General features: G+C 46.4%; 1 protein-coding gene across 1 annotated transcript in view; it reads right to left on the reverse strand.

Moving 5' to 3' along the window:
• PCP4 (Purkinje cell protein 4) overlaps positions 1–26,869 on the reverse strand; it is a 53,551-nt gene extending 26,682 nt beyond the window's left edge. The window contains exons 1-2 of the mRNA XM_032865545.1: positions 26,738–26,869; positions 993–1,044 (exon numbers count right to left, since the gene is read on the reverse strand). Coding sequence (XP_032721436.1) covers positions 993–1,044; positions 26,738–26,746 — 61 coding nt within the window. The 5' untranslated portion in view covers positions 26,747–26,869. The remainder of the gene's footprint in view (positions 1–992; positions 1,045–26,737) is intronic.
• Positions 26,870–27,730: the final 861 nt, after the last annotated feature.

Below are 27,730 nucleotides of genomic sequence, written 5' to 3' on the forward strand. Positions count from 1 at the left end.
TGGGACGGCCTGAAGCAGGCGAGTGAGTCGGGAGGCCGCAGAGGAGGAAAGCACTAGCACAGAGGAACATTCCAGTACCTGAGTATTGCTCAGGCCCCAGCGCAGACCTGGCAGAGGACCCTGAAGGCCCCCAGGGAGTTCCTCGCACCTGGTGTGGAGATCGGCATTACCCACAGCAGGCACAGGCACAAATCCCACACAGCACAAAGCAGGACCCGTGTCCCACAAAAACGAGTTCATTTCATAATCAACAAGAAGTACAAACATCCAGAATCTAACTTCACCTGGAACACGAACATGCATCCACCCCTTCACCCCGCTGAAGCTGGGCGCTGGGCTCACACCCAGCTGGGTCTCCTTGCAAGTCCACCCTCTTCCCAGTCGCAGTCACAGCCAGCGCCCCCTCTCCGAGCCTCAGGCCCCACAAATACAGTGATGGCTCCCACAAGCCAAGGCCAGCATGGAGACTGGCCCCGGACGCACACGCTCTGGCCTCTAGCACCCATTCGCGTTCGCTGGGAACTCACTACTGCCCCCCCCCGATCCAGACCCCCTGGAGCCCACGCTGTGCTCTGTGTACTAGCGAGGCCTGAAGCAGACTATAGAGGCTCCCATCCGGAGTTGAGCACTTCACAGCTTTCAAAGCACCTATCTCATTTGATCTCATTTTATCCTCACAACAACTCTTACGATTCTCACCAGCCCTAATGAAGAAAGCACAGAACTATATTTGCATTGTAATTATCACGCTGCCCAAAACGAGAGTCCTCCTTTGGGAAGGAAACTGCTCCTATCACTGCATTTAGCTAGCTTGGTTTTCTTTGTAAAACCAGACCACGGTGCTCTCTGTGCTTTGCTCAGATGCCCTGTAACCCGAAGCACAAACATGTGTACTAGGCTGGTTTGCACAGAAGGCATCACCCACATCTGCCACGGGCACAAGGCTGCAGACGTGACACAAGGAGATATCTGGATGATTCATGTCATCTTACCATTTTCGCCAGATGTCTTGTCTTTTCCATTGGTTGCCCCAGCACCTTGTCGCTAAAGGCATAAAAAGAAGGAGGGGAAAGAAATTGTTATCAGATATAGTCAGGATTATTTTCATCACTTCTAATATTTCAAATACCTGTTGCATTATATCATGTTCTATGTTACTTGAGCTCAGATGGTAAAAACATGGTGCTCATGAGACCAAGAAAGGGTCAAGCCCAGAAAGGATCCATTGAAGTCACACAGACTGCCCCCCTCGCCCACATCCAAGGAACACCAGATGGGAAGCTACTGTTGATGGAGGAAAACCTCATCTGAAAAATGAGGAAAATAGCCAAATGTGAGAAAATGAGAATTGTCACTTTTGTCAGTGATGGCCCCTACACAGTTATGTTCTCATTCCAATCCCAATGTCCAGGTCAAAAGAATATTAATCAACTGAAAAAAATATTGGCTTTGTAGTCTGAGTTTCTCCTACTGTTGAGTCGTCTGTCTGTCATTGTGTAAGCCTACATTGTGCATTTTCATTTTACCAGGTCAACCAGGAGTATGAAAATTTTATGGTCAGTCTTGGATCATGGGGCAAGAGTTTCTGTGAGGTCTGGGGAGCTATTATACATGTCAACATACAAGCACGCTTCCTAAAACCTTACCCAACTACTATCTTTAAATAACATGGTGTTCAGAATGGTTCTAGTCCACAGAGACAGAAGTATTGTGTAAATCCAATTTTCTGGCCATTATTGAAAATATGCTTCAAGTTAAAAAAGATTGCAGGGGTGCCTGTGTGGCTCAGTGGGTTAAGGCCTCTGCCTTTAGATCAGGTCATGATCTCAGGGTCCTGGGATCGAGCCCCACATCGGGCTCTCTGCTCAGCAGGGAGCCTGCTTCCCCCTCTCTCTCTGCCTGCCTCTCTGCCTACTTGTGATCTCTGTCTGTCAAATAAATAAATAAAATATTTTTTTTAAAAAAGATTGCAGAGATTATGAAGTCTCTAATTTTCAGGTGAAGAAAATGCAACCAGGAAGGGAGCCTGATTTGTCTAAGATCAGAAGCTAGTTGGTGACACAGTGGAGACTAGAGATAGGACTTTGGTGCGCAGAGATGAGAGACCTGCAGGGATTGTCTTGGTTACAAAACTATTTAAATAAGATCCTGGGAAGAGAAGCAGAGCACTGGACAAGGAGGAAACCATTATAGGTAACTCTAACTAAGGGGTAAAGATGTCCTCAAAATGTATATTTCTGTCCCACCTAAAAACAGTATCATAAAAAATAATTATCAGCTCCCATTAATGTCAAATGTTGTCATGAGAAACTCCCAGATCCTTAGTCAACCCTTTATTAACAGTAGATGGGTCATCTGGAAAATTCTTGCTTTCAGGTTCTGGTTCGTGTAAATGAATAGGGTGAATGATAAAGACCCATGTTAACCAAGTTAACCATCCCTGTGTACCCTTCCTGCCTTGTGCAGAGGATAACTTGAGAGAAGGTGATCAAACCAAGTGTCCCAGTGTCACCAAGCCCACCACACTTCCCAACCCAGTCACCATGAAGTGCAAAGGCCCACCCAAGCCAGTCCCATTCTGAGAAGATAAACCAAATCTCTGTGGCAGGAGTGGAAGGAAAAGCCACAAGTTGGAAAGGTTATATAAATGTGGGCCCTGTCTTCATATCTAATGTAGAACATCTTGAATTTTCAGAACACTAGATCTGTCCATGTATTCCCATGGAGAATGGCTGCAGTTTAACCAAACATTAATTGTTCTGCAAACTTCATTTAGGTCCCAAGTCATGGCATTGTTACCTCACCAGTCAACCAGGAATATATATCATCTTCACTTAAATAAATGATACATTTCTTAAATATGGTAGATTTGCAAGTAAAACACCCCTTTCTTCTTGCCCTGTGTTGAAGTGCCCTCTTCAGTTGGAAGGCTGATTTGGTTGCACTGAAGGGAATCAGGCCACCACTAGAGAGGATCCAGCCAGCTACATGGCAGCTGACAAAAACTGAATACTCCAGTGTTTAAACCCTCCATCCTTCCCCATAGAATGCATAGATGAGTTGGGGGGAGAAAAGTGAATTTCAGAGACTAAAAGGACAGGGTTGTAGAGTTCAATAAAATCAAAATTAAATGGAACACAACTGCAAAATAGGAGTGCACTCCACCCTCACTGTCTTTAAATACCTTAAACAGTGACACCTTTCAAATGTCATGAATACCTTGTTCCACAAAAGATCACATTTTAGAAACCTGAGGAAATCCAACATGAAATGCACACAGGGGAGAAAAGGAGTTCATTTTTTCAGGATTTATAAGACAGGGGTTTCTGTGTCAGGTCTAATTTGATGGAGACAGAACGAAACTGATAGATGTCGCAAGGAGATGGCATCTCAAATCAGAAGATGATCCCAATAAAAAAGAACTATTCACTGGGAATATCTCATTTCAGAATTCTCTGAGACCTTGCCGTATGTTTAAGGGGAAGGCTGAGTGGAGTGGGGAACTATCTGAGAGCTTGCTTCTTCTGAGGTGGGAGGGGCGTCTCTGGTGGTCATCACATATGATTATTTTATCACCATGATTCCATCTGCCCTTTGTCATGGCCCTTGGCACAGATGTTCTCATTAGGTCCTCTCCTGATGAACTCCAGCCCCACCCTAGCAACTTTATGTTCATGAAACACTCCTGGCTTGGACCCTCCACTATACCTTGTCCCACTCCAGACCCAGCACCTTCTTCCAACCTTTCCTAAGTGTCTGGAAGAATAACAGTCCCTTCCTTCTTTGGCCATCTGAAATCAGCATCCCTGCGGCTCAGACCAGCTCGATGCCCATCCCCCTTAGGCACAATGGCATTCTCTCTTCCAACATGTCAAGATAGTGTCCCTGTCATCCATCCCCGAGACCTCTTCAAGGGACAGAGGGTCTCTCATATGAGAAAGTGTATTCCATTCAATTTACTTTTAGAATCAGAAATATAAAAACTACTCCGCTTTTTAGAGCACAGACACATTTGCTTGGAAACTCCCTCTTTCTCTGTTGTCCTCATTTTGTCACTAGGAAATGCTAGATAGCCCTCTAAGGATGCGACACAAGACATTCCGATTCCAACACTGAAGTAACCTCCTCCAGCAAGAGCTGGTGGCAGGCATGCCCGCTACGGAATCTGCAGAGAAACAGGGAGGATACAGGAGGGAACAAGGCCTTAGAACCACAGCCAGAGGACTGTCCCCAACCCTTAAACACTTTCCAAACAACTCACAGGGTTCTCAGAAGAGAGGCGTCCTTCCCCGGTGACATTAACTAATAAGAAGATAGCATTCCATTGAGGCTTGCTGGGGGGTGGCGGGGGTAGGGATGGGGTGGCTGGGTTATGGACATGGGGGAGGGTATATGCTATAGTGAGTGCTGTGAATTGTGTAAGACTAATGATTCACAGACCTGTACCCCTAAAACAGATAATACAGGACATGTTAATTTTAAAAAAGAAGCTAGAACTCCAGAATTTAATAAACTCCCAATAAAAAGGAGCCCAAGTAAAGAACGGGTACATGATAGTTCTTTCTCATAACACGCCACGTATCCATAAAAAGGCAAGATTGGTACTTCAACATATAAGTTTTGAGGTAATTTTTCTGACAGTCCCACTGCACCAGGGGCTACAGGAAAATAACAAAGCATATGTCTTCCATTTGGTTTCCCAGAACAGAGAGCCTGAGGCAAATGCTATGACTTTGTGCTACAACTTTGTTAGAGAGGGCACGTGGAACGAGGAGGAAGGAGGGAAGGGAGACTCATCCTCAAGTCTGCTTGACAGCTGCACCTGACACCAACCTCATCCCCTCTGAGAGTGGTGAGACCCAGCGGACCCCAGCAGGGAAAGGTCAGAGAATAAGCCACCAGCCGCTGTCCCTCACCAGTCCAGTTCCTGGTGCTTCTCGACTGGGAGATGTCTCACAGCTGGCATCTACCAGGGGACAAGGAGGAAGTGCCCAGGCAGGAGATGCAGAGGTGGAGACACATGGTGTGGCCGGGAGGGGCATGCTGTCACTTCACACATGCCTGAAGCCTATGGAGCCCACACGAAGCTGCCACCCACGGGGTCCTCCCTGACAGAGTCAGAAGTGACATCTGAAGGGTGTCTGACTCAGCACATAAATTTGTCTGAGTAACTCTTTCAACCAAGTTGCAACATCATGGACAACCCGTTCCTATTCAGTACTTCACTGGTGGAACAGACCACACTGACTTTCTGGTAAGTAAGTGGCTTTGAATCCATTTCTCCCTGCACTTTGAGCTTAGCATGGAGATTGAGATATGTCTGATTATCTGTATGTGTGTAGGGGTCTACACACGCCACTGGCACCTATGTCCTCACATGGCCAGCTTACAAAGAAAATGTGGCGATGTGGTGAGCCAGCTGACTGCATGCTCGTTGCAAAAGCCACACTTCCTTTGAGAAGGAGCACCTGCATGACTTCTCAGTCCTCTATCCTTCCTTCTGCGATCCACTACAAAATCTTGGTGTTCTGGGAATAGCCACTACTGGATAATGTGAGTGAGGCAACGGCCTCAGACACAAAATTTAAGGGGGCACCAAAAAAGCCATTGGCCATTAATTAAGACCAACACTGCATGGGATCACTTACATATGGGATCTGAAAAAAGCAAGAAAGGAAGGAGGGAGAGAGAGGAAGGGAGAGAGAGTAGAAGGAAGGGAGGCAGGGATGAAGGGAGAAGGGAGGGAGAGAGGGAGGGAGACAAACTCAAAGAAACAGAGTAGAATGGTGGATGCCAGGGGCTGGGGGTGGGGGGATAGAGAAGAGATTGGTAAAAAAGGTACAAACGTTCTAAGATGAATAAAGTCTGAAGATCTCGTGCGCAACATGATAACTATATTGATAACACTGTGTTGTATCACTGAAATTTGCTAAGAGAGTAGAAATTATGTGTTTCCCACCAAAAAACAAAGGTAAGTATGTCAGGTGAGGAATGTGGAAATTAACCCGGTGGTGGGAATCCACCACCATTGGTTTGATACCCAGTGTGATGGGTATCAAACCATCACATTGTTCGCTGCAAGTACGTCATAATTTTATTTGTCAATCATACCTCAATAAAGCTTTAAAAAGACCAAAAAAAAATTTAAGGCAATATTTTAGAAAATCAAAAGTACCGTAAAAAGTCATGATAAACAAGATGTCCACATTGTACATGAAGGCAGGATCAACCAGTATTACTGACATTTCCTTTGGCCTCGGGGTCCACACAGCTCCCCCAGGCACTGGCCACTGATCCCCCCCCAAAGTAACAGATTCAAGAAGTTATGTAACTTCAAGGATTTGGAAAATTACTTGAGTAAAGTCTTGAGAAACTTCCATTTCCAGCTCTTTCATGGGACACAACTATAGGTTATGAGTTTGTGCTGTCCTTTTTCGAGTTCTTATTATATGACTTCAGAATACTGAAGTGGGGGGAGCTCATCTTTCATGCTTTGCCATCGATACCTGTAAAATTGGGCTAACCATACGTCATGGATGAAAGCAAATTACCAAAACCTCCTTCTGCTTCAGTGCAAACTCAGAACACTGAACAGTATGTCTCCTTGGAAAATCGTTCAGATAGTACATGGGGTTCCATCTTCAGGATGAGACACAGGTTTCCTTATCAAGTATTTACTTTTCATTCCAGAAGTTTGAAGAGAATGGAATGTGAAATGAATTTTAGCAGGTTAAATTTCAGGTCCAAATGACAGTCTGAGAACATTTTCTGAAGGTACATTAACAGCATTTAAATGGAATATTATTCAGCCATCAAAAAGAATGAAATCTTGCCATTGGCAATGATGTGGATGGAACTAGAGGGTATCATGTTCACCAAAATAAATCAGTCAGAAAAAGACAAGTACTATATGATTTTACTCCTTCGTGGAATTTGAGAAACAAAATGGATGAACATGGGGGAAGGGAAGGAAAAATAAAATAAGATAAAAACAGAGAGGAAGACAAACCATAAGGGATGCTAAACTCTAGGAATTAAACTGAGGGTTACTGGAGGGGAGGGGGAGAGGGGTAATTGGGGGATGGGCATTCAGAAGGGCACGTGATGTAATGAGCACTGCGTGTTATACGCAACTGATGAATCACTAAATTCTACCTCTGAAACTAAAAATTAATTAATTAATTAATTAACTAATATAAGCATATGAATCTGTGTTGTATCTTTATTGGCTTGATATTTAATTTAGTGACATGATTTGACCAGAGGTTCTCCACTTCCAAAGCCTCCATAGACTTAGGGAACAAAGAACCTTCTCAAGTGAACATCCCAGGCCATCCGCAAGGTCAGCAGGGCCTCACCTATTCTCCACCCCTTTTCCCCCGTCCCCCCAAGAGACTCGACCAGTGACAGTGAAAGAGGTTGCTCACTGGCCTGGCATCAGCCTCTTACTGTTGCTGCAGCAGAAGAAAGATACTCCAGTTAAAGAATTTTGATCTCTCCCAGGCTAAGAAATAAAAGATCCTTCACAAAAGCAGATTGTCAAAATTGGGTACATTCACCAATGTGCAGGCCCATCTGCACTGAAGGTTATGGATTCAGTGCCAGACAGATGCCTGCACTCAGCCTGGGTGAGAGACTCATTCCTGGACCGTTCACTTCCTCCAATGAGCCAGGCACTGCGCTGGGCCTGAGTGTCCCAGGAAGAGGGCACATTCTCTGACTTAGTTTAGCTCACAACCTTGAGGGACAGACAGAGAATAAACCAATCATCTCTATGAGCTGGGTAAGAGCTTGACCCAAGATGACTAAGATCAGGGCAGAGGTAAGGGACCAGGGCTCACCAGAGTGAGTGGGAGTCAATGGGGGCTTTTCCACATCTTGAGGAGTGTGAGTCATGGTGCCCCCACCCCTGCTGTGCATCGCTGGGGACATCCCTTACTGGAGTCTCTGCTCCTGCCTCTGAGAAGGAACAGTCATAACCACTGGCCCCTGCCGGCCGCACATCAGAACCTGGCTGCAAGTAGGCATGCTTGCATGTTGGCAAAACTCGCATGCTTGCAAGTTTTCCAGAGGTGGTGTTACCGGTGATATCAAGTGGATGCCATGTCTACATCAAAAGAAAGGAAAGAAGTTGTTTGAAGTCATCTTCATTGCGCGCGCACGTGTGTGTGTGTGTGTGTGTGTGTGTGTGTGTGTTTTCTTTTTTAAGCACTTTGCTCTCTGTTTCCAACATCCGGCCTCTCTTGGATTCTGTCTACCAAGTAGCTGCAGAGATTTGGCAAAAGAATGAAAGAAAAATCCGTCTCATTCCCATGATGGCTTGGAAGCTCTTGTTAGAAAGTGCTACTTAACACCGTCTATCCCCAGTGATACATTTTCACCCAAGTAATTTTTCTCCTCGGGGCTGTCTTCTTTTCATGCTGTTGCTGTATTCATATTTCCAATGGTTTCAGGGCTTCTAGCTCACCTGAAATGGTAGCATCGTGACGAGCAGTTTCTCAGATGGGTCCTAAATAAGAGGAAAAACACTAATCTTCTGTCTGTGGTGTGGGCCATGCTCAGGGACCATGACGTTTGGAATATCGCAGGTTCTTCCCAGAGTCGACGCCTTTCCCAGGGGAGATGTCAAGACGGGGATTGCCCCTGAAGATCTTAGCTCACCCTTCCCAGCATTTTTTGTGTTTTCCTTTGCTCACCATGTTTATAAAGAAATAAAAATGTGTGTTTCTATGGTATTATATTTAACATTTTATTGACAGAGTTTCTTGAGTCTCTTGAATGAAATATCAGACTTTAAACGAACAGGGGAGCAAAATCACAGCCACAGCATGGTGAAGTGGGCTGAGCGGCTGGGTTGGCCAGCAGGAAGTTGATGACTTCTTGGGGCCACCACGGTCATTGAACAGGTGGCTTCTTGGGAACATCAAAGGCACATCATTTAAAGCTGCTTCCAAATCAAAGTCCCTGAATTTGTCTGAAGAGCAGAAGAGACTTTAAGGCCAATATTGCGTGGTAAGTACAGGACAGATTTCATTTCTTGGCACCGATAATTTAAATCACTTAGAATTCTCCAATCCAAAAATGGAGCAGTAAAACTCCACTAATTTAATCCCTCAAGGTATGGAAACTAATGTCAAAAGAGACTTCAGCTGGAAGGGTTTAAAAAAAAATCGTTGGTTAAAAGAAAAAGAGATGGGATCCTCACAGACAAGGGCACTACCCTCTGTACTTCTTCCTCATTCCCTTCCATGTGCTCCCGGCACTGGGAAAGACCCACAGGCCGAAATTCCACCCCAGAAGCTCTATTCTGCCCCTAGCATCTTTAGCCTGACCTTTATGGTAATAGAAGTAATTAGCATTGCTGTGGTTTCTGCAGACCATTTACAAAAGGACCTTCATTTTTAGGGTTCTGTGTGTGGTTTGTCTTATTGAAATTCACTTTATACTTTGTCCTACAGCCATATTTTAATTTTTTTAAGATTTTATTTATTCATTCGAAAGAGAGAGAGAGCATGAGCTGGAAAGCAGCAGAGAGAAGGAGCAGAGTCTCTGCTGAGCAAGGAGCCCAAGGCGCGACTCGATCCCGGGACTCGAGGATCACGACCTGAGCCGAAGGGAGATCCTTAACCACCTGAGCCACCCAGGAGCTCCTACACCCGTATTTTTTAATTAGTATTTTTCACCCTCAAAAACCTTTCCTGTGCTGATTTTCTTTTTTAAATAACACTTTTTTTTTCATTTATAAATTAGGATATGGTCATTATGAAAATTTCGGAAAATAAATGTACTTTGCTCTGTGGCACGGGAACCTCCATAGCCCTCTCTCCCAGATGGGCCTGAAGAGGCCCCGTGAGCAGGTGGCAGAGAGTCCACTTAGAAAGCAGGACAGAAACCCGTTTAAAGACCAGGCAGCAGCTGCTGTCACCGAGCATTCTCTCTGCGGTTTGAGACTCAGGAGTGATTCACAAGGACCGGAACTGTCCTCCTTCCCCTGATCGTCTCCCTACACTCCTACCGCTTCAGCTGTCAGTTACAAAACACCTATGCAGGCCTCGGTGATTGTGGTGTTCTCAAGGCAGTGCAGACAGCTTACATCACAAATTGGGATCATTTTTATTTAGGGTGTGATGGTGAAGAATGTAGGCTCTGCAGCTAACGGGGAGCAAAGAGTTGAATCTAAAGACACACAAAGAACTTTATGGGGCAGCAGGACAGTGTGCGGCAGGACAGCCTTCAGTAAGACAGTGTGCGGCAGGACAGCCTTCAGTAAGACAGTGTGCGGCAGGACAGTCGGCGGAAAAACAACAGTCTGTATCTCAGTGCTTAGAAAGCAATCCTGTCAAAACTCATCAGCTATAAACCTAACAAAGTAGCTTTTACTATCTGCAAATTATACCTTTATAAATACAACTAAAATAAGAAAGAAAGACAAAAGAAAAGTAAGGGAAGTCTCCTGCAATCCTGGAATTACACTGTCCAGACTCTCCCAGTCCTGCCCCTTAGCCGCTGTGTGACCCTGCACAGGTTACTTGCTTCTCTAAGCCTCAGTTTTCGCTTCCATGAAGCCAGAACAATACACATGATGCAAATGGTCTCAGGGCACAGGCCTGGGCCCTGAAAGGAACCAGAGAGCAAAGCAACAGGAAGCCGGGCTTCAAAAGAGGTGTGCTTCTCCGTCGTGTTTCATTTGCAGTGGGTTAAGGTATGAAAGCACATTGGGCCCAGCAGTTTGGGGACCAGGAGGAACGCCAGCTCCCACATGTGACCCTGAACCAGTGATTTTACTCCTCAGAGCTCGGCGTCTTCATATGCTCAGTTTCTTCTCCATGAGGGATTAAAATAAATTAAATTAAATCAAATTACATTAAATTAAACCTTAGCTCACATGGCTATTATGAGAATGTAAAGAGAGAATATTGGGATTGGTGACGATTTTTTTCACAAAGTAGGTAGTCTCTACTTCTTAGTTATTATTAATTTCAGGTGGGCCTCTAATCCCAGTGTGGATGTGCTCTGTGTGTTGCTAGAGAGGACAGCTTGCGTTTTTTTCCAGAAAGAAAAGACGTGGGAGGAGGGGAGAATGGTAACCAGTGGCAGAGGGGGGAGGGCAGCCGGGAGATGGGAGCGGTCCTGCGGCCCCCTGTGTGACTCGAATTCATCTGCAGAGACCCACACGGCTGAGGCTGAGAAGGAAGCGTCAGCCAGTACACAGCCCCTCTATCAACCCCACCAAGAGCAGAACCAGACTGCCCTGAGGGTCCTGGGAAGCCCCACGGATCTGTAAGTTTCCAGAATGATCCATGAATGGGGACGTCATCATTCACCTTCCACATCTGATCTGCATCCAGAGCAGCGCTTCTCCGTCTGCCCTTCCTTCGTTGCCCTCCTGTCGTGGTGGCCACTGCTTAGAATATCCTCAGAATAAAGGTCATCAGGGCAAAGGGCAGATGCTTCTCCAACAGCTGCGGTGACCCAGCAAGAGATAAAAGCCGGTTCTCAGACCAAGACACAGATTCCCCGACGTGCACTGCTTCTCGGAGGGCAGGCACCCCGAGGACACCAGAGCCACGCGGAGCAGAAAAGGGCAGCGGATGCTCGCTCCGCTCCCCACCCCGGGAGCTACAGCCGGTCAGCCCAAAGCCATGGGAAGGAAGGAGTTGGAAAAGCATCTATGAAAGATAAAGGTAAAGGCAAACCCTGAGATGAGCCTCTAAACTAAGTCAGTAAAGGACAAATCGACCCTGTACAGATGATGGTGGGGGCAAAAACCAACAGGCATGGCCAGTTCTTTGGGACGAAATGAGACCTGGACTGTATCACTGTGAAAACACCAAGCCTGCCCGTCCCTCTTCTAGTCATATTATTTTTAGGGCACTTTTATATTTCAAAGGCCAGAGAAGCTGATGTGAGGCCAGACAGTCCACGTCCCCCCAGATTACAGAGGCCCCAGAGAAAGACCTCTGTGCTTTGCTCTCAGCACAAACACCAGCATTCTATCTCTCCCTCCCTTCTCCAGAATGGCTGGTAAAGCCCAGTGTGGGGTGTAGTCAAGTGAAGGCCGAAGACCACAGGATGAACTTGCCCTCATAGCCGGGAGAATCTTGGCCTGCCGAGCCCTAACCAGCCACCCCTCCCAGGCCCTGCATGGCCATCCGCCACGGCCACACATTTCCACCATGGCTGAGCCCCCCATGATGTAAGGCTGCACTCAGCTTCCTCATCAAGTGAACAAAACACAGTGCAGGAGAGGGGAGAGTCTCAGCCAAGTCCACTGCCAGCCAGAAGAAGCCCCATGTGAGGCTGAGTGAGAGATCATGCTTCCAGGTTTGGCAAAGCCTTCCTTCTTTGCACCAAGGCAGCAGGCTCCATCTCTGCAAAGCAACAGTGGAACGCTTCTGTAGCAACAATCCTAGGACGTGGAAAGGACAGTTAGTCCCATTTGATGGATACAAAATTTGAGGCACAGAGGGAGAGACGCAGTGACTTGCCCAAGGATCTACAGCTGCTCATCTGGAAGGGAAGGAGTGTGAACGTAGGCAGACTGGTTTGGGCGTCTGCACACCTGCTGCTTCATGTTGGCCATGTAGAGGGTGCAATGTTGGCTTGGAAGATGGAAGATCTGACTTTGATGACCCCCTCTGCCATCAATGGTCCAGCTATTTTATGCCTCGACCCATCTGGTGGCAGAGTAGGGATCGTGCTTCCTGACCCTCCTTCTTGCTCCTCCTCAGTGTGGAAATCCACATCACCCAACATTCTGTGTATGAAATGGCATCGCCAGTTTCAGGGGAAAGATGGGGGGAACATACTTCACAGGATTGCCAGGGACCCCGGTCACCACGGAGCAGTGTTCAGCCCATTCAGACCCCAGACCTGCAGACGTGTTTCCCGCGCCCGTGAGAACGGGGCTCGGGGACCGTGCGGACAGCTCTCACTCCGTAATTCTCTCTGTCTGGGTGTCCTGATTTATTTCTCAAACATTGAACTAGTTCTGTGCACTCCCCTCTGCGCACCCCTCCGAGGGAAGCTGAAGCTCCCGGCTCGTGTGCGGACATCTTGTGATAACGTTCAGATGGTAACCTGGCACGGCGTGCTCCTCGGCGTGCTTCTCCCCGAGGGGGTGTTCTGAGGCTGCAGAAACCGGAGGTTTTCTTTTTTGGTAATGAAGAGGCAGCCAGCTTTTCTCCCCCACTCAACTAAAACGAAAATAGCTTCAGAACACGTAGAAGTCTGAGGTTGTGTACTTCTGGAAGAAAGGGGATTGCTTTGTCATAAATCAGCTGTCATGGCTCAGGGAGTGAACGGAGACAGATTAGAAGACCAGATGAAGGTGGACAGGCCATCCGATCAGCTGCACCCCAGGGAGGTGAAAATTCTAGCAATCTCCCCACTGAAGATGAAATGCACGCATACCCAGCACCGACACCAACACCACCTACCAGCTCAGTCTCATGCTTTACCTCCTTCTCGGTGGATAGTGGCTCCCTGTCTTATTTCCAAGTCCCCCCAAAATCCAGAGCCATGTAATCTGCTGGAAAATAAGCCCAGGTGTGACTTAGGTCAAGGTCGCCTTCCTGGGTTGGGATTGATCCGGGCGACTGATGCTCATGCCATGGCACGGCTTTGTATCTGCACATCCTGACCCGAGCCCCTGCTCTGATGAGGACCCTTTGCTTCCCAAGCATGAAGCGTCTCTTTAATTGAACAAGCCTCATACGCCTGCTCTCCGTGTCCCTTCCCCCCCCACCCCAGGGAAGAACACGTGATGTAGCAGGTACCTCGGCGCAAGCCGGCCGCCCACCACATCCAACTGAATCAATGGTCAGCACTCCGTAAAGTCATTTTGAATTGGAGTGCAGGGAATTTTCCACACTGGGGTCACAGTTTTGCATTTACATGGTCTTTTAAAAAAATGTATGCTTTCCAAGTGCTTTATAATCAAAGTTATTCCTCCAACCTCGCAGCAGTCCTGGGCAGTCAGCCAGCATCACCTGGTTTCTTGGGCAAGCATGCTGCTAGGTGGGCTTGCTCAGAACCAGCCTCGATGCTCCCTCTGACTCAGCAGGAAGACCCGCCAGCCACCTGCTCCTGTGGGCAGGCATGGGTCACTCTGAAAACATCCTCTGCGTGAAGGAAGAATACATAAAAGTCCCCTGACATTGCCAAGGGATAGGAATGCTTCATCAGAGCACACACTCTCTCCCTCTCCTTCTCTCTCGCTCTCCACTAAAAAGCAATCAGGAAGCCCCCAGCTTCACCCACAGCCAGCCTCCTGGCCATGTGACCTGTGCAGTCACATAGGGCTTCTGGCTTGTAAAAGCCCCAAGCTTGGCTTAATGCTCTGTCATCATGGTTTTGAAATTCTTTTTATTTATTATTTTTTTAATATTTTGGAAGAAAGGTTGTTTTTGGTTTGGGTTTTGGTTTTTTGTTGTTTTGTTTTGTTTTCTTTTGTCAGAGAGAGAGAAAGAGAGAGCAAACACACGAGTTGGGGGGAGGGGCAGAGGGAGAAGCAGGCTCTCCATTGAGCAGAGAGCCAGATGTGGGACTCAATCCAAGGACCCTGGGATCATGACATGCGCCGAAGGCATACGCTTAACCAACTGAGCCACCCAGGCATCCCGGTCTTGAAATTCTTAATAATGTTTTCCTTGGAGCTCCCACATGTCTGTTTTTCCCTGGGGCCCCACATACGTGCCACTGTCCTGCCCTACCGTCCAAACATGGACTTCCCCAGGACCGTCCAGCTCTGTCTGAGCCACCATCACCTCAAAAGGCATCTCATGAGGAAGTAGTAAGGAGCAAACAACCACACAGCTGCTGCTCGTCTTGAAATTGCCTCATTGCTGGTGGAGATCTGCCTGACTCAGTCCCTGTCTTTCCTCCTTGTGGAAATATGCAAGGGACTCGGGAGAGAGAGTCGGATGTCCCCCCAGGGGACTGCTTACAGCACTGAAGTTACAACAGGATGTTGCCTTTATGCGTCTGTCGTGTAAGAATTCAAAATCCTCATCCCAAATTCCATGGTCAGGGAGCTCTCGCGTGAATTTCAGCCAAATCTGGCTCTCAGCAAGAACGCAGCAAAAAAAGGGTGGCGTGGAAATTCACTAAATAGCGCCCCAGGATGAGTCCTCCTTAAAGATGGAACGGATTAAATCCAGATGAAAAGACAACAGTAAACTCGCATGAGGTATTTGGCGGAGGGATTTGACAAATTGCTACATCTATTTTAAGAAATTATCTTCCCGAACAGGTGAAATAGCCCACATTTCTGAGGTATAGAACATTGCCAGAAATAATATTTGCGATGTGGTACCGTATTATCTCTGTATTTTGACAGGACTTATGCATATGTGAGAACAGAGTTATAAATATCGGGATGAGCCCATGGCTTGAATCAACTCCAAAGAGAAGAAGCCACTCAGAATGGTGAGGAAGCCACCAGGGGCTCTGAGATACAATGTGAGCTGTGATATCTTGCCCCAGACAAACGTTAATACTCGTACTGAAGGAGGGCTACAGGCATATCTGAATTCACTTAGGCATTTCTCACAAGCAGAACATGGAACTTTTAAAATGCAACAATAGGCACAATTTGTACAATTCCAAAAGTCTTCTTGACGATACACTGCTTCCAATGTCCTAAAGAGATGACTCACTGAACACTTTTAAAGGAAGACATGATAATTTAATAGAACCCAAATATCCATTGATAAGGTTGGGAAAATGACACATTTAAAGCAATTTGTATCATCAGGCAAGAGGTAGAAATCAACTATAGTATCATAATGGATATGTATCTGTTCCTCGGACTTGAAGATTGCTAAATTGTCATGTGGTTCTAAAATTCATGAATTTTCAGACTAACCATTAGCCATGGTGGTTATTTCTCAGTCAATACATACTGAGACCCTACTTCTGGAAGCATTGACTCTATGGGGAAAGTCCCCTGAACCCTTCCTACCTCTCCTTCCTGCAACAATGGCACTAGTCAATGTTTCCACTAGTTTATACAGTGACCACATGTGAAGTCAGGTTAATTTCACAGGATTCTGTCTCCCTGGCTAACCTCTAAGCTCAGTGAGAGGTACGGGCCATGTCGTCTTCGTTCACCCAGCACAGCATGCAATATATATGGATTCCCCATCCACGTGGGTTGAAGGGCATGTACCAGAGAGAGGAAAAGTGTAGAAGACATAGTTTCTGTTTTAAAGATTCCTACTCTAGAAGGCAGGAGGAAACATGGCTGAGAAAATATATGACGATACACCCAATGGTTTTGACCAAAGGGCTGCCATTCTCTGAGCAAAGGTTTTTTTTAAGGGTTCTATTTGAGGGGTTCAGATGCTCTTTCTTACTCAAACAGAGATGGGGGTAAGGCAAGAAATGAAAGTTATTGATGTAAAGACAAAGTCAAGGAAATTGGCAGGCAAGTCAGAAGACAGTCAGCCTCAGTCTCAGTTAGGAACTTCATGGTAGCCATGCACCAACGCTCACTGACCTCTCCTTATGTTACTGGGACAAGAGTTGAGGTTCAGAGTGCACACTTGAACCTCTAGAAATAAAGTGGAAGACCTGGGGGCAGAAAGAATGACTTCAGCAAGATTTCTGTAGCTGCTCTTTTTTTACTCAAGGCTAATAAAAAAAAATCCAGGACAATACTGTTTTTCATAGATTTCATGTCTAAATCCTAAATGGAATTGGGGCAGGTGTAAAAGAAATTGGGTTGTACCCAGGATGTGACAGAAAATGAGAAATCTAATAGGAAAGGAAATGTGTAAGTGAAACCCACACTGGCTTTTCCTCAAGAATCTCTGTGATTTTTTAACAAAATTTGCCTTCGGGCACTCAGCTCCCTATTTTAAAATGACTACTTTGAATAAAATGATAACTGTGGTCTCCTTCAATTCCGTGAATTCTAAGTAGGACCATAGAAATGACCATTTTTCTCTATGTCAGTGGTCTTTAAGCAGGGCGACTACACCCCAGGAAAGGGCAGGACCACCATGTTCAGCTGCACAGGTTGTACACAGCACAATCCCAGGGGGCAGCACTGATACAGACTATGGCAGGAATGGCGTCTCTGGAACTGTAAGGTTCTTAACTCTCACAACCAGGCATGGTGAAGGAAACTTTAAAATTTCTATGTATATCTTTCTAGACTCAAAAATCAATAAGAACAAAATAAGGTTTTATCAATAGCTACTTTCAGGATTGATAGGGACATTGTCACTTGGTGAGTAGGAAAGAATGGGAGTCCCACGACTCTTGACTTGCTCTCAGAATATCACCATGTGCTGCACTGCAGTTCCTTGAGCTCCGGGAGGAGGATTTATAGATTATATAATCTACCTTTAACGAAACTAATCTCCCCACTAAGTAGGAAAGTGACTTTTAGAAAGTCTTGCATGCCATGACATGGAAGAACCTTGAGGACATCATGCAGAGTGTCATCAACCAGGCACAAAGGACAAATACTGAGCCCATGTATATGAAGTCCCTGGAGTAATCAGATCCATAGAGACAGAAAGTAGAAGAGTGATCGCCAGAGATAGGGGGTTGGGGGAGGGGACTTGTTGTCTAATGGTGTAGAATTTCGGTTTTGCAGGAGGAACCAGTTCTGGAGGTCTATTTCATAATAAAGTAAATACACGTTACACTACCGAGTTATACACTTAAAAATGGGTAAGATGGCAAATTTTATGGTAGGCTTTTTACCCCAATTAAAAAAATTTGCATAAAACTGCACAGATTGAAAAGAATACAAACACCATCAGCAAAAACAACAAGGAAGCAGCGGGAGTACGACCTAACCTTGGCGCTACTGCTAGAACATCTTCATGAGCACCAACGTGAGCTCCTGACCCACAGCCGTCAGACTGGAAGAAGTTCCATTACCGAGACTGCTTGACCAATTCACGGCATCGGGGATTTCTCTGCATATCAAACAAGTATCGGAAAATGTGAAAAAGAAAAGCCCAGGTGCGCTTTGCCATTTTGGTAAGCCCAGGAAAAGAAAAGTGATATTTTTCTCAAAATCCCTGACAAAAGAGGGATGTTACTTAATAAGGAAATTATATGTGTCAGAATCTTCCATTTAAAAACAGGTATGGGGGTTGCACCTGGCTAGCTTGGTCAATGGAGCGTGTGACTCTTGATCTCAGGGTTGCGAGTTCATGCCCCATTTGGGTGTACAGATTACTTAAAAATTTTCAAAGGAGAACAGTGTGGAGATTCCTCAAGAAATTAAAAATAGAACTTCCCTATGACCCTGCAATTGCACTACTGGGTATTTACCCCAAAGATACAGATGGAGTGAAAAGAAGGGCCATCTGTACCCCAATGTTTATAGCAGCAATGGCCCCAGTCGCCAAACTGTGGAAAGAACCAAGATGTCCTTCAACGGACGAATGGATAAGGAAGATGTGGTCCATATACACTATGGAGTATGATGCCTCCACCAGAAAGGATGAACACCCAACTTTTGTAGCAACATGGACGGGACTGGAAGAGATTATGCTGAGTGAAATAAGTCAAGCAGAGAGAGTCAATTATCATATGGTTTCACTTATTTGTGGAGCATAACAAATAGCACAGAAGACAAGGGGAGTTAGAGAGGAGAAGGGAGTTGAGGGAAACTGGAAGGGAGGTGAACAATGAGAGACTCTGGACTCTGAAAAACAATCTGAAGGGTTTGAAGAGATGGGGGGGAGGGAGGTTGGGGGAGCCAGGTGGTGGGTATTGGAGAGGGCACGGATTGCATGGAGCACTGGGTGTGGTGCAAAAACAATGAATACTGTTATGCTGAAAATAAAAAAATGATTTAAAAAAAATTTTTAAAGGAAATATAAAATAAAATAAAAACAGGCATAATATCTTTTTTAAAGAAGAATTTATTTATTTATTTGAGAGTGAGGGAGATTAAGAGAGAAAGCATGAGCCAGCTGAAGGGCAGAGGGAAAGAAGACTCCCTGTTGAGCAGAGAGCCCGATGTGGGCTCGATCCTGGGACTCCAAGATCATGACCTGAGCCCAAGGCAGAGGCTTAACCAACTGAACCACCCAGGTACCCCAGGTATAATATCTTATTTAATTTTTAAATAGTGGCACTTAGCTCCTGATAGACATAAAAGAATACTGGCTAAAGAAAAAAAATTCTTGGGGAGAAAGAGAGAACATATTTTCTTGTTCTATTTTTACTTGTCTTGTTTGGGCAAGACAATTGTTGATGAGTCTTGTCAACTTCTGGGGTCCTCTTTACAGGTATTGTATAAAATCAAAATAACCAGGGGCACCTGGGTGGCTCAGTGGGTTAAGCCTCTGCCTTTGGCTCAGGTCATGATCTCAGGGTCCTGGGATGGAGCCCTGTGGCAGGCTCTCAGCTCAGCGGGGAGCCTACTTCCCGCTGTCCCTTTACCTGCCTCTCTGCCTGCTTGTGATCTCTGTCAAGTAAATAAATAAAATCTTAAAAAAAAATAAAAAAGATCAAGCTAACCGATCACTTTGTTAGAACCTTGGCCAAGCCAGTCGTGTGTTATGAGGACAGATGACCATTTCTTTGCCGCGCTGCTACTCCGCAGTTGGGACTGTGATAGCAGGAACAGTGCAATCTCCAGCCAATCCAGATACAACCTCAGCTATCAAATAGCTTCCAAAGAGTCATAACCAAATATTTAAAAACTAACATTCAAAAGGCATTCCATACCATTGGGTAAAGGATCAAAGTGCAGATGACTTGAGATATTTCAGTCTTGGCAAAGCCCATGACTGCTCTCAAACTGGGGGCAGAAACCTTCCAGGAAAAAGGGTTTTCCTGTTCTGTAGTTTAGTTACATCATGATACGAAAATTGCTTCATTCCAATACTTCTACCAATCTATACTTTTTAGCCGCTTCTCCCCTCAACGTTCTGCAGGAGAGTTTTCAATTTGTGGATGATTACCCTCCCACTTTATGGTGCTAATTTGTCTTCTTTTTATTTATAAGGTGGCAGTTTAAGAGTAAAATACAAAATAATGGCATTTAGAGGGTGATTGATTTTTCTGCCAGGAATGGTATAAATACGGCCAAGCGTTTCCCTTTCAGAAATGGAATGGGAAGTCATTCGGTGAGATTCTGAAGCATAAATTTCGGGCTATTTGCAAGGCACAAACAACATTCAAGCAGACTGATGCCTGGAATGTGTAACTTACACTGAATTGTTCGTGTGAAACAGCCCAGAAATGGATGTTGGATTTATAGGTCTGGACCAGCGGCAGGTGTGGCAAACTCACTTGGTTTATGGAGCAAAACAATGATCTGTAGAATATCCTCATATCCACGCTCAAAAGGCACCTGTGCCAAATCGAATGGAAAATATTTCTCTCCTCGTTACTTGTACCTCACTTCGTTCCAAAGATGGGATGAAGCATGGTAAACGGTCAATACCCAGGAATGACAGGAATGTAGAGACAGAGGCTGTTGGACCGCACAGGGGCAAAGTCACCCTATTCAGGGTCTGGTTTCCCCAGAGAACACAGGGAAATGCATCTCTTTTTTGCATATGAATTGTCATATATTTCTATGTCAGATATAAACTAACTTAAAACACTTGTATATGCAACTATCAATTTAAACATTTGGTTAATTAATATAAACATCAACAGTTAATTTTTAAATATGAATTAAAATATTTGAATATGCAATTCGCTTTCTGTATGCGGGATATACTTTGCCTTCAACAACATACCAGGATTCGCAGTGTGGTCGACCGTGACTCGACGTGAGGAGTTATCTCACTAAAGATCTGCTCAGGCTCTCTCTGATCCCCCCTAAAGCACAATCAAATTGGTTTTCTATTTCAATCCAGCAAACTGTTTTGTAGGGCATTCATGGCTCTGCCGCTCTGCCTACACCTCCTTTTGTTTGAATTTCATAGAGCTTATCTAAAGTGAAATGGTCCCAGTGGAGACAACCCCGGACTACAGAATATTAGAATTATCTGTCCCTCCCTCAGCTCCCCTGTTTTCGTTGACATTTTTCCAAATGTCAAGGGTTCTTTCTGTCCAGATTCTCCCCAGATTTTCTCATTTTTTGCCTGCTGTCAAAGCCTTTATTTTGCATATATAACAATGTATCCATTTCCAACTTAAAAGATTTAAATGACAAAACCCAGGTTTCAAACCAGGAGTAAAAAACAAAAACAAAAACAAGAACAAAAAAAAGAGAGAGAACTTTTATTTTCCAAACCCTTCTGGACTACAAATCTCAACATTTAGAAAAGAGGGTGTTGGGTCTGTTGGTCCCATTAACTGATAAATCCACAAAATCCCCTTATTCGTCCCATAAAGGACTACTGCCAAGTACCAGACCAGGAGCCAGGTCTTGTGGACAACGTAAATTCATTCCTGTCCTAAGGAAGGTCACAGCCATAGGCCAATATGACCTATTCCAATAAATAAAATGCAACCCATAGTACTTTCTATGGTCTGGATGTTTGTGTTTCTTCAAAATTCATGCGCTGAAATCCTAACCCCCAAGCTGAAGGCATTAGGAGGTGGGGCCTTTGGGAGGTGACTAGGTCATGAGTGGGGAGCTACCACAAATGAGACTCAGGCTCTCACAGAAAAGACCCCAGACTTGGGGTTCCTGGGTGGCTCAGTTGTTAAGCATCTCCTTTCAGCTCCGGTCATGATCTCAGGACCCTGAGATCGAGCCCCACATCGGGCTCCCTGCTCAGCAGGGAGTCAGCTTCTCCCTCTCCCACTCACCCTGCTTGTGTTCCCTCTCTTGCTGTCTTTCTCTGTGTCAAATATATAAATTTTTTAAAATCTCTAAAAAAAAAAAAAAATAGACCCCAGGCTCTCCCTGTCCCTTCTTCCAACATATGAGGACACAGAAAGGAGATGGTTGTCTATGAACCAGGAAGAGGGTTCTCACCCAACCAAGCCAGCCCCCTGATCTCAGACTTCCAGCCTTTGGAACTGTGAGCAGTAATTGTCTATGGTTTATAAGGCACTCAATTGTGGGACTTTCTTATAGCAACACAAACAGATGAAAACAATAACAGCGTGAGCTTGAATGCTGTGTTTTATAAAACCATCAGGCAAACATAACATAGATCTGTTGTGTATGTATCCTCTAAAGTCCTTCTTTCCCACCACCCTCCGGCAAGAAGCCCTTCTAGAAAGCCTTTCCAAATTAATGAAAAGCTCCAGACTTGGGCTCGTGACATTATTCAGCTGTTCAGATAGTACGGTGAGCCCAGAAGGACGGAGCTGAGGACGGAAGGACCACAGTTTCACAAACTGTGAAAGCCTTCCCCTGTGACAACACCTCTCATGAAACACTGAGGCAAAAATTATAATTTTAAAAATAACGCCGAAAATATATTCACCATAAATTCAAGGCACTTTCCCTGACCAAAAAAATAAAAAAAAGTTATTTCCTTCTCATCTTGATCACACTATTCAACTAAACCTTTAATAAAATCAAGTGTGAGTCATTTTTTTCAATTTTTCCTTCTAAAAAAAAAGTATATCTTGCGTTCTGTCATTCTTAGAATTCAAAAGAGGAAACAGGGAGACTTCTTAATCACACACCATTTGTTAATGAAATGTAGGATCAGAGAAACAAATTGTATGGCAATCCATTACAACCGTCAGCCCAGCAATTACATTCCCCAGCTGAACTGTGATTTCTTCCCACTCCAGAAAAGTTGAACTGAGAACCCAAGTTGGAACTGGTGTCTTTCTGGACCTAACATCCCCAGTCAGAGTAGAGAGAGTGCCTAACTGGTATGATCCAGCAGAACGTGGATCCTCTAGACCTTCCTACATCCCTGCGGCTGGTCTACCCCCAAATGAGGTTAAAATTACAGAAGAAATTGAATTGTCCTTCGGCCTTCTGTTGCTAGGCCTTTGCAGCCAGTGGTAAAATCCATCTTATGCAGTTACCCTCAGAATCTGCGTTTAACTGGTCTAAACCACACGGTTCTGTGCAAACCGGGTCACCTGCCCGTTAGCATTTGCTAGAGTTCACTATGAAGTCATATTAAATCACAGACTATGATAATTCTCATTTCAGTTTGGTTTCCTACAGTTTGTCTTAGCAATGGGTTTCCTCGATGACTGACTAGGTAAGTCCAAAAAAAGGGTAATATGATATTTTTTAACCAATGGCTACTTTTGGAAAAAAAAAAAAAAGAATCCTGTCCTTCCTGTGCCCCCACCCAAGACTTAAGTGAGCTTTCCCTCCCCTTGCAAATCTCTCTCCAGACAATGTGGTTCACTGTTCCCTTCCTTCTTTAGAGATTTAATGCGTAGCCAGTAGCTTCTGATGCTGTGTTAAGGACAAGCGTGTGGGTCTAAACATTTGCCCTTAAATGTCCCAGTGTGTTCCCACCATGCCTCTGATGGGCACAGTCTTTTTGTGGGCAGTGTCTGGATGGAAGAAAGGCTCATAACCCTGACACAGAGTTGCAACCTCCCATCCAAGCCTGTGCAAGAAAAGAGCGGTGACAGGAGGACACTTTCTCTAAGGGGTCTCAGGTCTAATTAAGAGCTGTCATCCGAGGCATTATTCAATAGGAGCTGCCCCACCCTCTCTCAAATAGGGTGATGGTGGGTGTTGTTTTTTAAATTGATTCTCCAAATACGTGCCTTTATTGCATTAAAATTTTGCTCCTGGCTCTCCTAAATAAGTTCCTTTGAAGAGCAACTTAAAAACTCACACCTGCATGAGAAGTCCCATGTTCATGGGACTCGTATTTGGTGGTTCGACAAGGGGAGTCTTTTTCTTCTCCTGTGCGGTGGGTCCAGTTGGAGAGAGAAGAGAAAGACTTTGTAAAGTTCGGCCTTAGTGTGAGGATTCCTGACCCAACTAATACACCTTAACCTGCATTGTGATTCCTACTAAATTATCTCCACGCCCATCTGACATACTTTAATCCTGAAATGTAAGTTGGACACCCCCACAAACCACCTCCACTCTCTCAGTGCCCTAAATGTGGACTTGACTTTCCTCGCTATACTAGAGCTGCTCTTTTCAATCACCATTCTCCCAGAGAAGACTTGTCACGGGGGATAGAGATGACACTGTGTCTTCGAGTCACTCCGTGGAAAGTCAGCTCAGTCCCCAAGTCCCCACCCTTCACTGCCTTCCCCCTAAAAGCTAGAAGAGCTGGAGCAGTAGGGCCCACCCAGGGACCACTTGGCCCTTTGGCCCTTTGGGGGCCTCTCCTCGCAGCCCAGCTCCAGCATGGTTCAAGGGAGCAGCTATGAGCTCGGGGTTTTCTGCGGCGGACCCAAACCCTGTCAGCTGGAGCAGGCGCTATTTGCCCGTCAGACTCAAACAAATTCCGAAGTCAGAGGAAAGTCTGACAAAATCCATTGCTTTGGCCCTCTGCAGTAATTAGCTACGCGAGCAAGTAAACGATCATCTGAAATCCGTCCCTGCCTGAGAGCTATTAAAACAAGAAGCCGCATGTAATTCAACCAACTAAGGAAAAGCTTTGGGGTGGAGAGAGAGAGGTTCAGTGCTCTATCCAGAAAGAAGCTTCTGTTCGACTTTATTAAATGTTTTAAGCAGATTTAAGTTTTAGTGAAAGGACAAATTCCCACTCTCTGAGGGACACGCACCCAGAAACTTGGGGACCAGCCAGAGAGCTGGTCACCCAGCTGGTGGCCAGAGGACTAGGGCTGCATGTGACAAGGGCAGGGTGTGGGGGGCTGGGGCAGGAGGGACAGGAGGGGAGAGAGTTGGAGGAAGGAGCTGGAAGGGGTGTGGTGGGAGCAAAGGGAGGTCAAGGCGTCAGATGTGCCTCCTGCAGTATTTTATCAACATTCAAGGAAGCTTTTGCAGTGACCTGCTAACGTGTCTGAGGGAATGGAAGGGGGGCCAGGGGGGCAGGGCACGACTGCAGAGCTGCCCTAATTTTGCATTCAGCAGAAACGAGGTTGTGACCCTGATCATAGGCTGAGCTCTGGGATGCTTGCTTTCTCCCTGGGGACCCACAGTTAAGTGAACCCCGCTGAGCTGAGGCGTTCTGGAAGGCTCATGTGTGGGATGCCAGCCACCAGCCCCGGCTAAAGATGCGGGGAGAGCCTGAGGGGAGCCAGCAGGAGCACCACCGCTCCCGAAGAACCCAGAGCAGCCAACTATGGAAGAAGGGCCCCCAGTGCACTACTGTTTTCTGGCTCCTCCGTGAAACTGTTCATCTGCATACCTAGAGACCAGCTCTCCCCAGCCATCCCTTCTCGCTGGGGGCAGAGTGAGCTGACACAGGGTAGAAGCCTTAGAAATCTCATGGAGTCCAGCAGAAAGCTGCGGGACCCAGAGGCCAGGTCCACCTCGCCCCGTCTCTGCTTCAGGCCCCAGCTCCTCTTCCTCCCCCTCCTTCGGTGGCACCCAGGGCTCAGAGAGCTCCATACGCTCTCTGGACCCTGAGATCCACCCGGTGGCCGGCCGCCAGCCATGCAGCCTGAGTCCTGCCCCTCACTCGCCTCCAACTGGGAGCCAGCTGACCGTGAACTTCTCTGTGCCTCAGTGTCCCCATCTGTCAACCGCGAATAATACTAGCACCTTCCTCACACAATTTGGGGAGGCAAATGGAGTAACACGAGGGAAGCACTAGACTCAGAGCTGGGGGCTGAGAACAGGCAAAAGTGAGGTGCACTGGCATTTCTGGAGCTCCCAGCCATACCCACGGGGGGAGGCTCCCAGCCTCCCCCTGTCCTCCCACACCCCCTCATCCTCACTCTGTCCCAACCCTCATTCCTAAACCGTATATGCTTCCCGCACTTCTTCCTGTCGTGTTTATGTCAAAAGTCACCCATCAGAGAGAGAGAGAGAGATGTAGTGAAGGCACATCTTATTTTTGAAGTTAATTTAACTCTAGACTTCCAAAAAAAGGATCACCCATCTGTCAAAAAAAAAAAAAAGATAGAGGATACAAAAGGTCTTTAAAAGTCATTATTGAGGTGCCAACCCAAAGGACATGAAAATGGACTTGTCTGGGTTACTGAGCTGAGTGAGGGAGTGGCAGACCCCCAAACCTGCTTCATTTAAAAGAAAGAAAGAGAACAGGCTCTTTTTAAAATAAAATGAGCTCTCAGTTTGCCCCCAACAAAATCTCCTCTTTAGAAACATATTCAGAGAAGGGACTTGCAAAGGAACATGGTAGCTGGTCTTCCGTCCACATCTGTCCTGTCTTCCAGCCCCGTCCCCAGAGGCAGGTTTGTCACGGTCCGGGTGAGCTGCCTGTTACCGGTGCTCTGGTTGACTGCACAGAGAGTTTGTGCTTCCCCACAGCCGTGCCGTGAAATCCTTCCCCTGCTTCTCTCCCAAGCCTGACTGTCACCGGATGGCCTTCCTGCCAACATTCCGCAAGGTATCCCCAGGCAAACACGTGAGGACAAGCGGGAAGCCACCCAAACCTCCCAAGATGCCAAGACTAGCATCAGCTTTCTCTCAGGAGGTCTTACACCCAAAGCACTTTCCAAAGTCACATCAAATCAGAAGCACAATGAATCCCTTTCTCCTTCTAAGGCAATTTTTTTTTAAAAAGTTGCAAACTTAACCAGGGTCTGTACCTGCCATACCAACCAAGATGTCAATAGGGTCAACCCTCAAAGCAAATAGTTTCAGGGCTGATCTGTGCTCCGTCGCCACTGGGAAACCCTTCACATTTTCCGAGACCAACTGTGGCCCCGGTCCCCTCTCACCCCCAAGTCTCCCTCTGCAGCTTACAGGGCCACTCACCTCACTCATGTTGCTCTAACACGGCAGCTCCGGGATCCCTGTGCTCGGCACCGTGCTCAGCACCCAGGACGCTGCTCAGGGGTCGCTATTCCACCGGTCCTGGCTTTTCTCTTAAAAAGGGCTGCCCGGTGGCATCATGCCTCCCGTAAGCCAATGAGCTTCCTTCACCTGCCTGCACGCCTCGCGGACATCTGAGAGCAGGAGGGGCCCCCTAGTGGAATGCAGCGGAAAGCCAGCGAGGTTTCTGCTCCAAATTCTGCCAGGGAAGGAAGGAACCGCTTGATTTTTTTTTTTTTTTTTTAAAGGTCAGAGTCAGAGGTACAAAGATCATCACGGGTTTGCCATTGTCTATTAACTCAAGAGTCTAGGACTTAGACGCATGGAAAATACGTTTTCAATATCAGTGGAAAGAAGGTTTGTTTTTCAAAGGCCAATTCTGGAAACAGCAGCTCATGCTCTCCTCCAAGAGCTGCACCCTCCCCTGTTCTTCTGGGCACAAACCTCAGCCTTTGGAGGGAATGTTTTCCGCTGCCCCCCCTTCCCGCGCCCAAATCTGCCGGGCTGCTTTACCTGGGGATTTCTTCCCTTGGTGGGAGGGCATGTCAGCTCCGGAACGTGGACTTGGAGGGTCACGCGGCAATGAGAGAGAGGGTCCCCAGCCCTATCTGTGTTGTCACAAGCTCGCCAGCGATGGCAAGAGGACGTAGTCGGGACCCTGGGCCCTGCTAATGGTGTCACTGCTGCAGCCCGCAGCCTCTCAAAGAGGTTCCGTCCTTCTCCGTGGACTCAGGAGACCCCAAGAGTCTTCCCAGCATCCAAGTGAAGCCTTGACTTTCACAGCCAGCATCATGGCCAAAGCAGAGCGTGAGGTCCGAGCCGCGGCCCATCTCCTTGGCCGGAGCCGGGTCAGGCCCCCCTGCTGCAACTTGCCAGCACCAGCTCAGCCTCAGGTTCAAACAGGAGCTTCAGCTGCAGAACAGTGAGTTCCCGTTG

This window comes from Lontra canadensis, unplaced genomic scaffold (assembly GCF_010015895.1).
Source record: "Lontra canadensis isolate GAN:19392208 unplaced genomic scaffold, GSC_riverotter_1.0 scaffold29, whole genome shotgun sequence".
Taxonomy (NCBI): Eukaryota; Metazoa; Chordata; class Mammalia; order Carnivora; family Mustelidae; genus Lontra; species Lontra canadensis.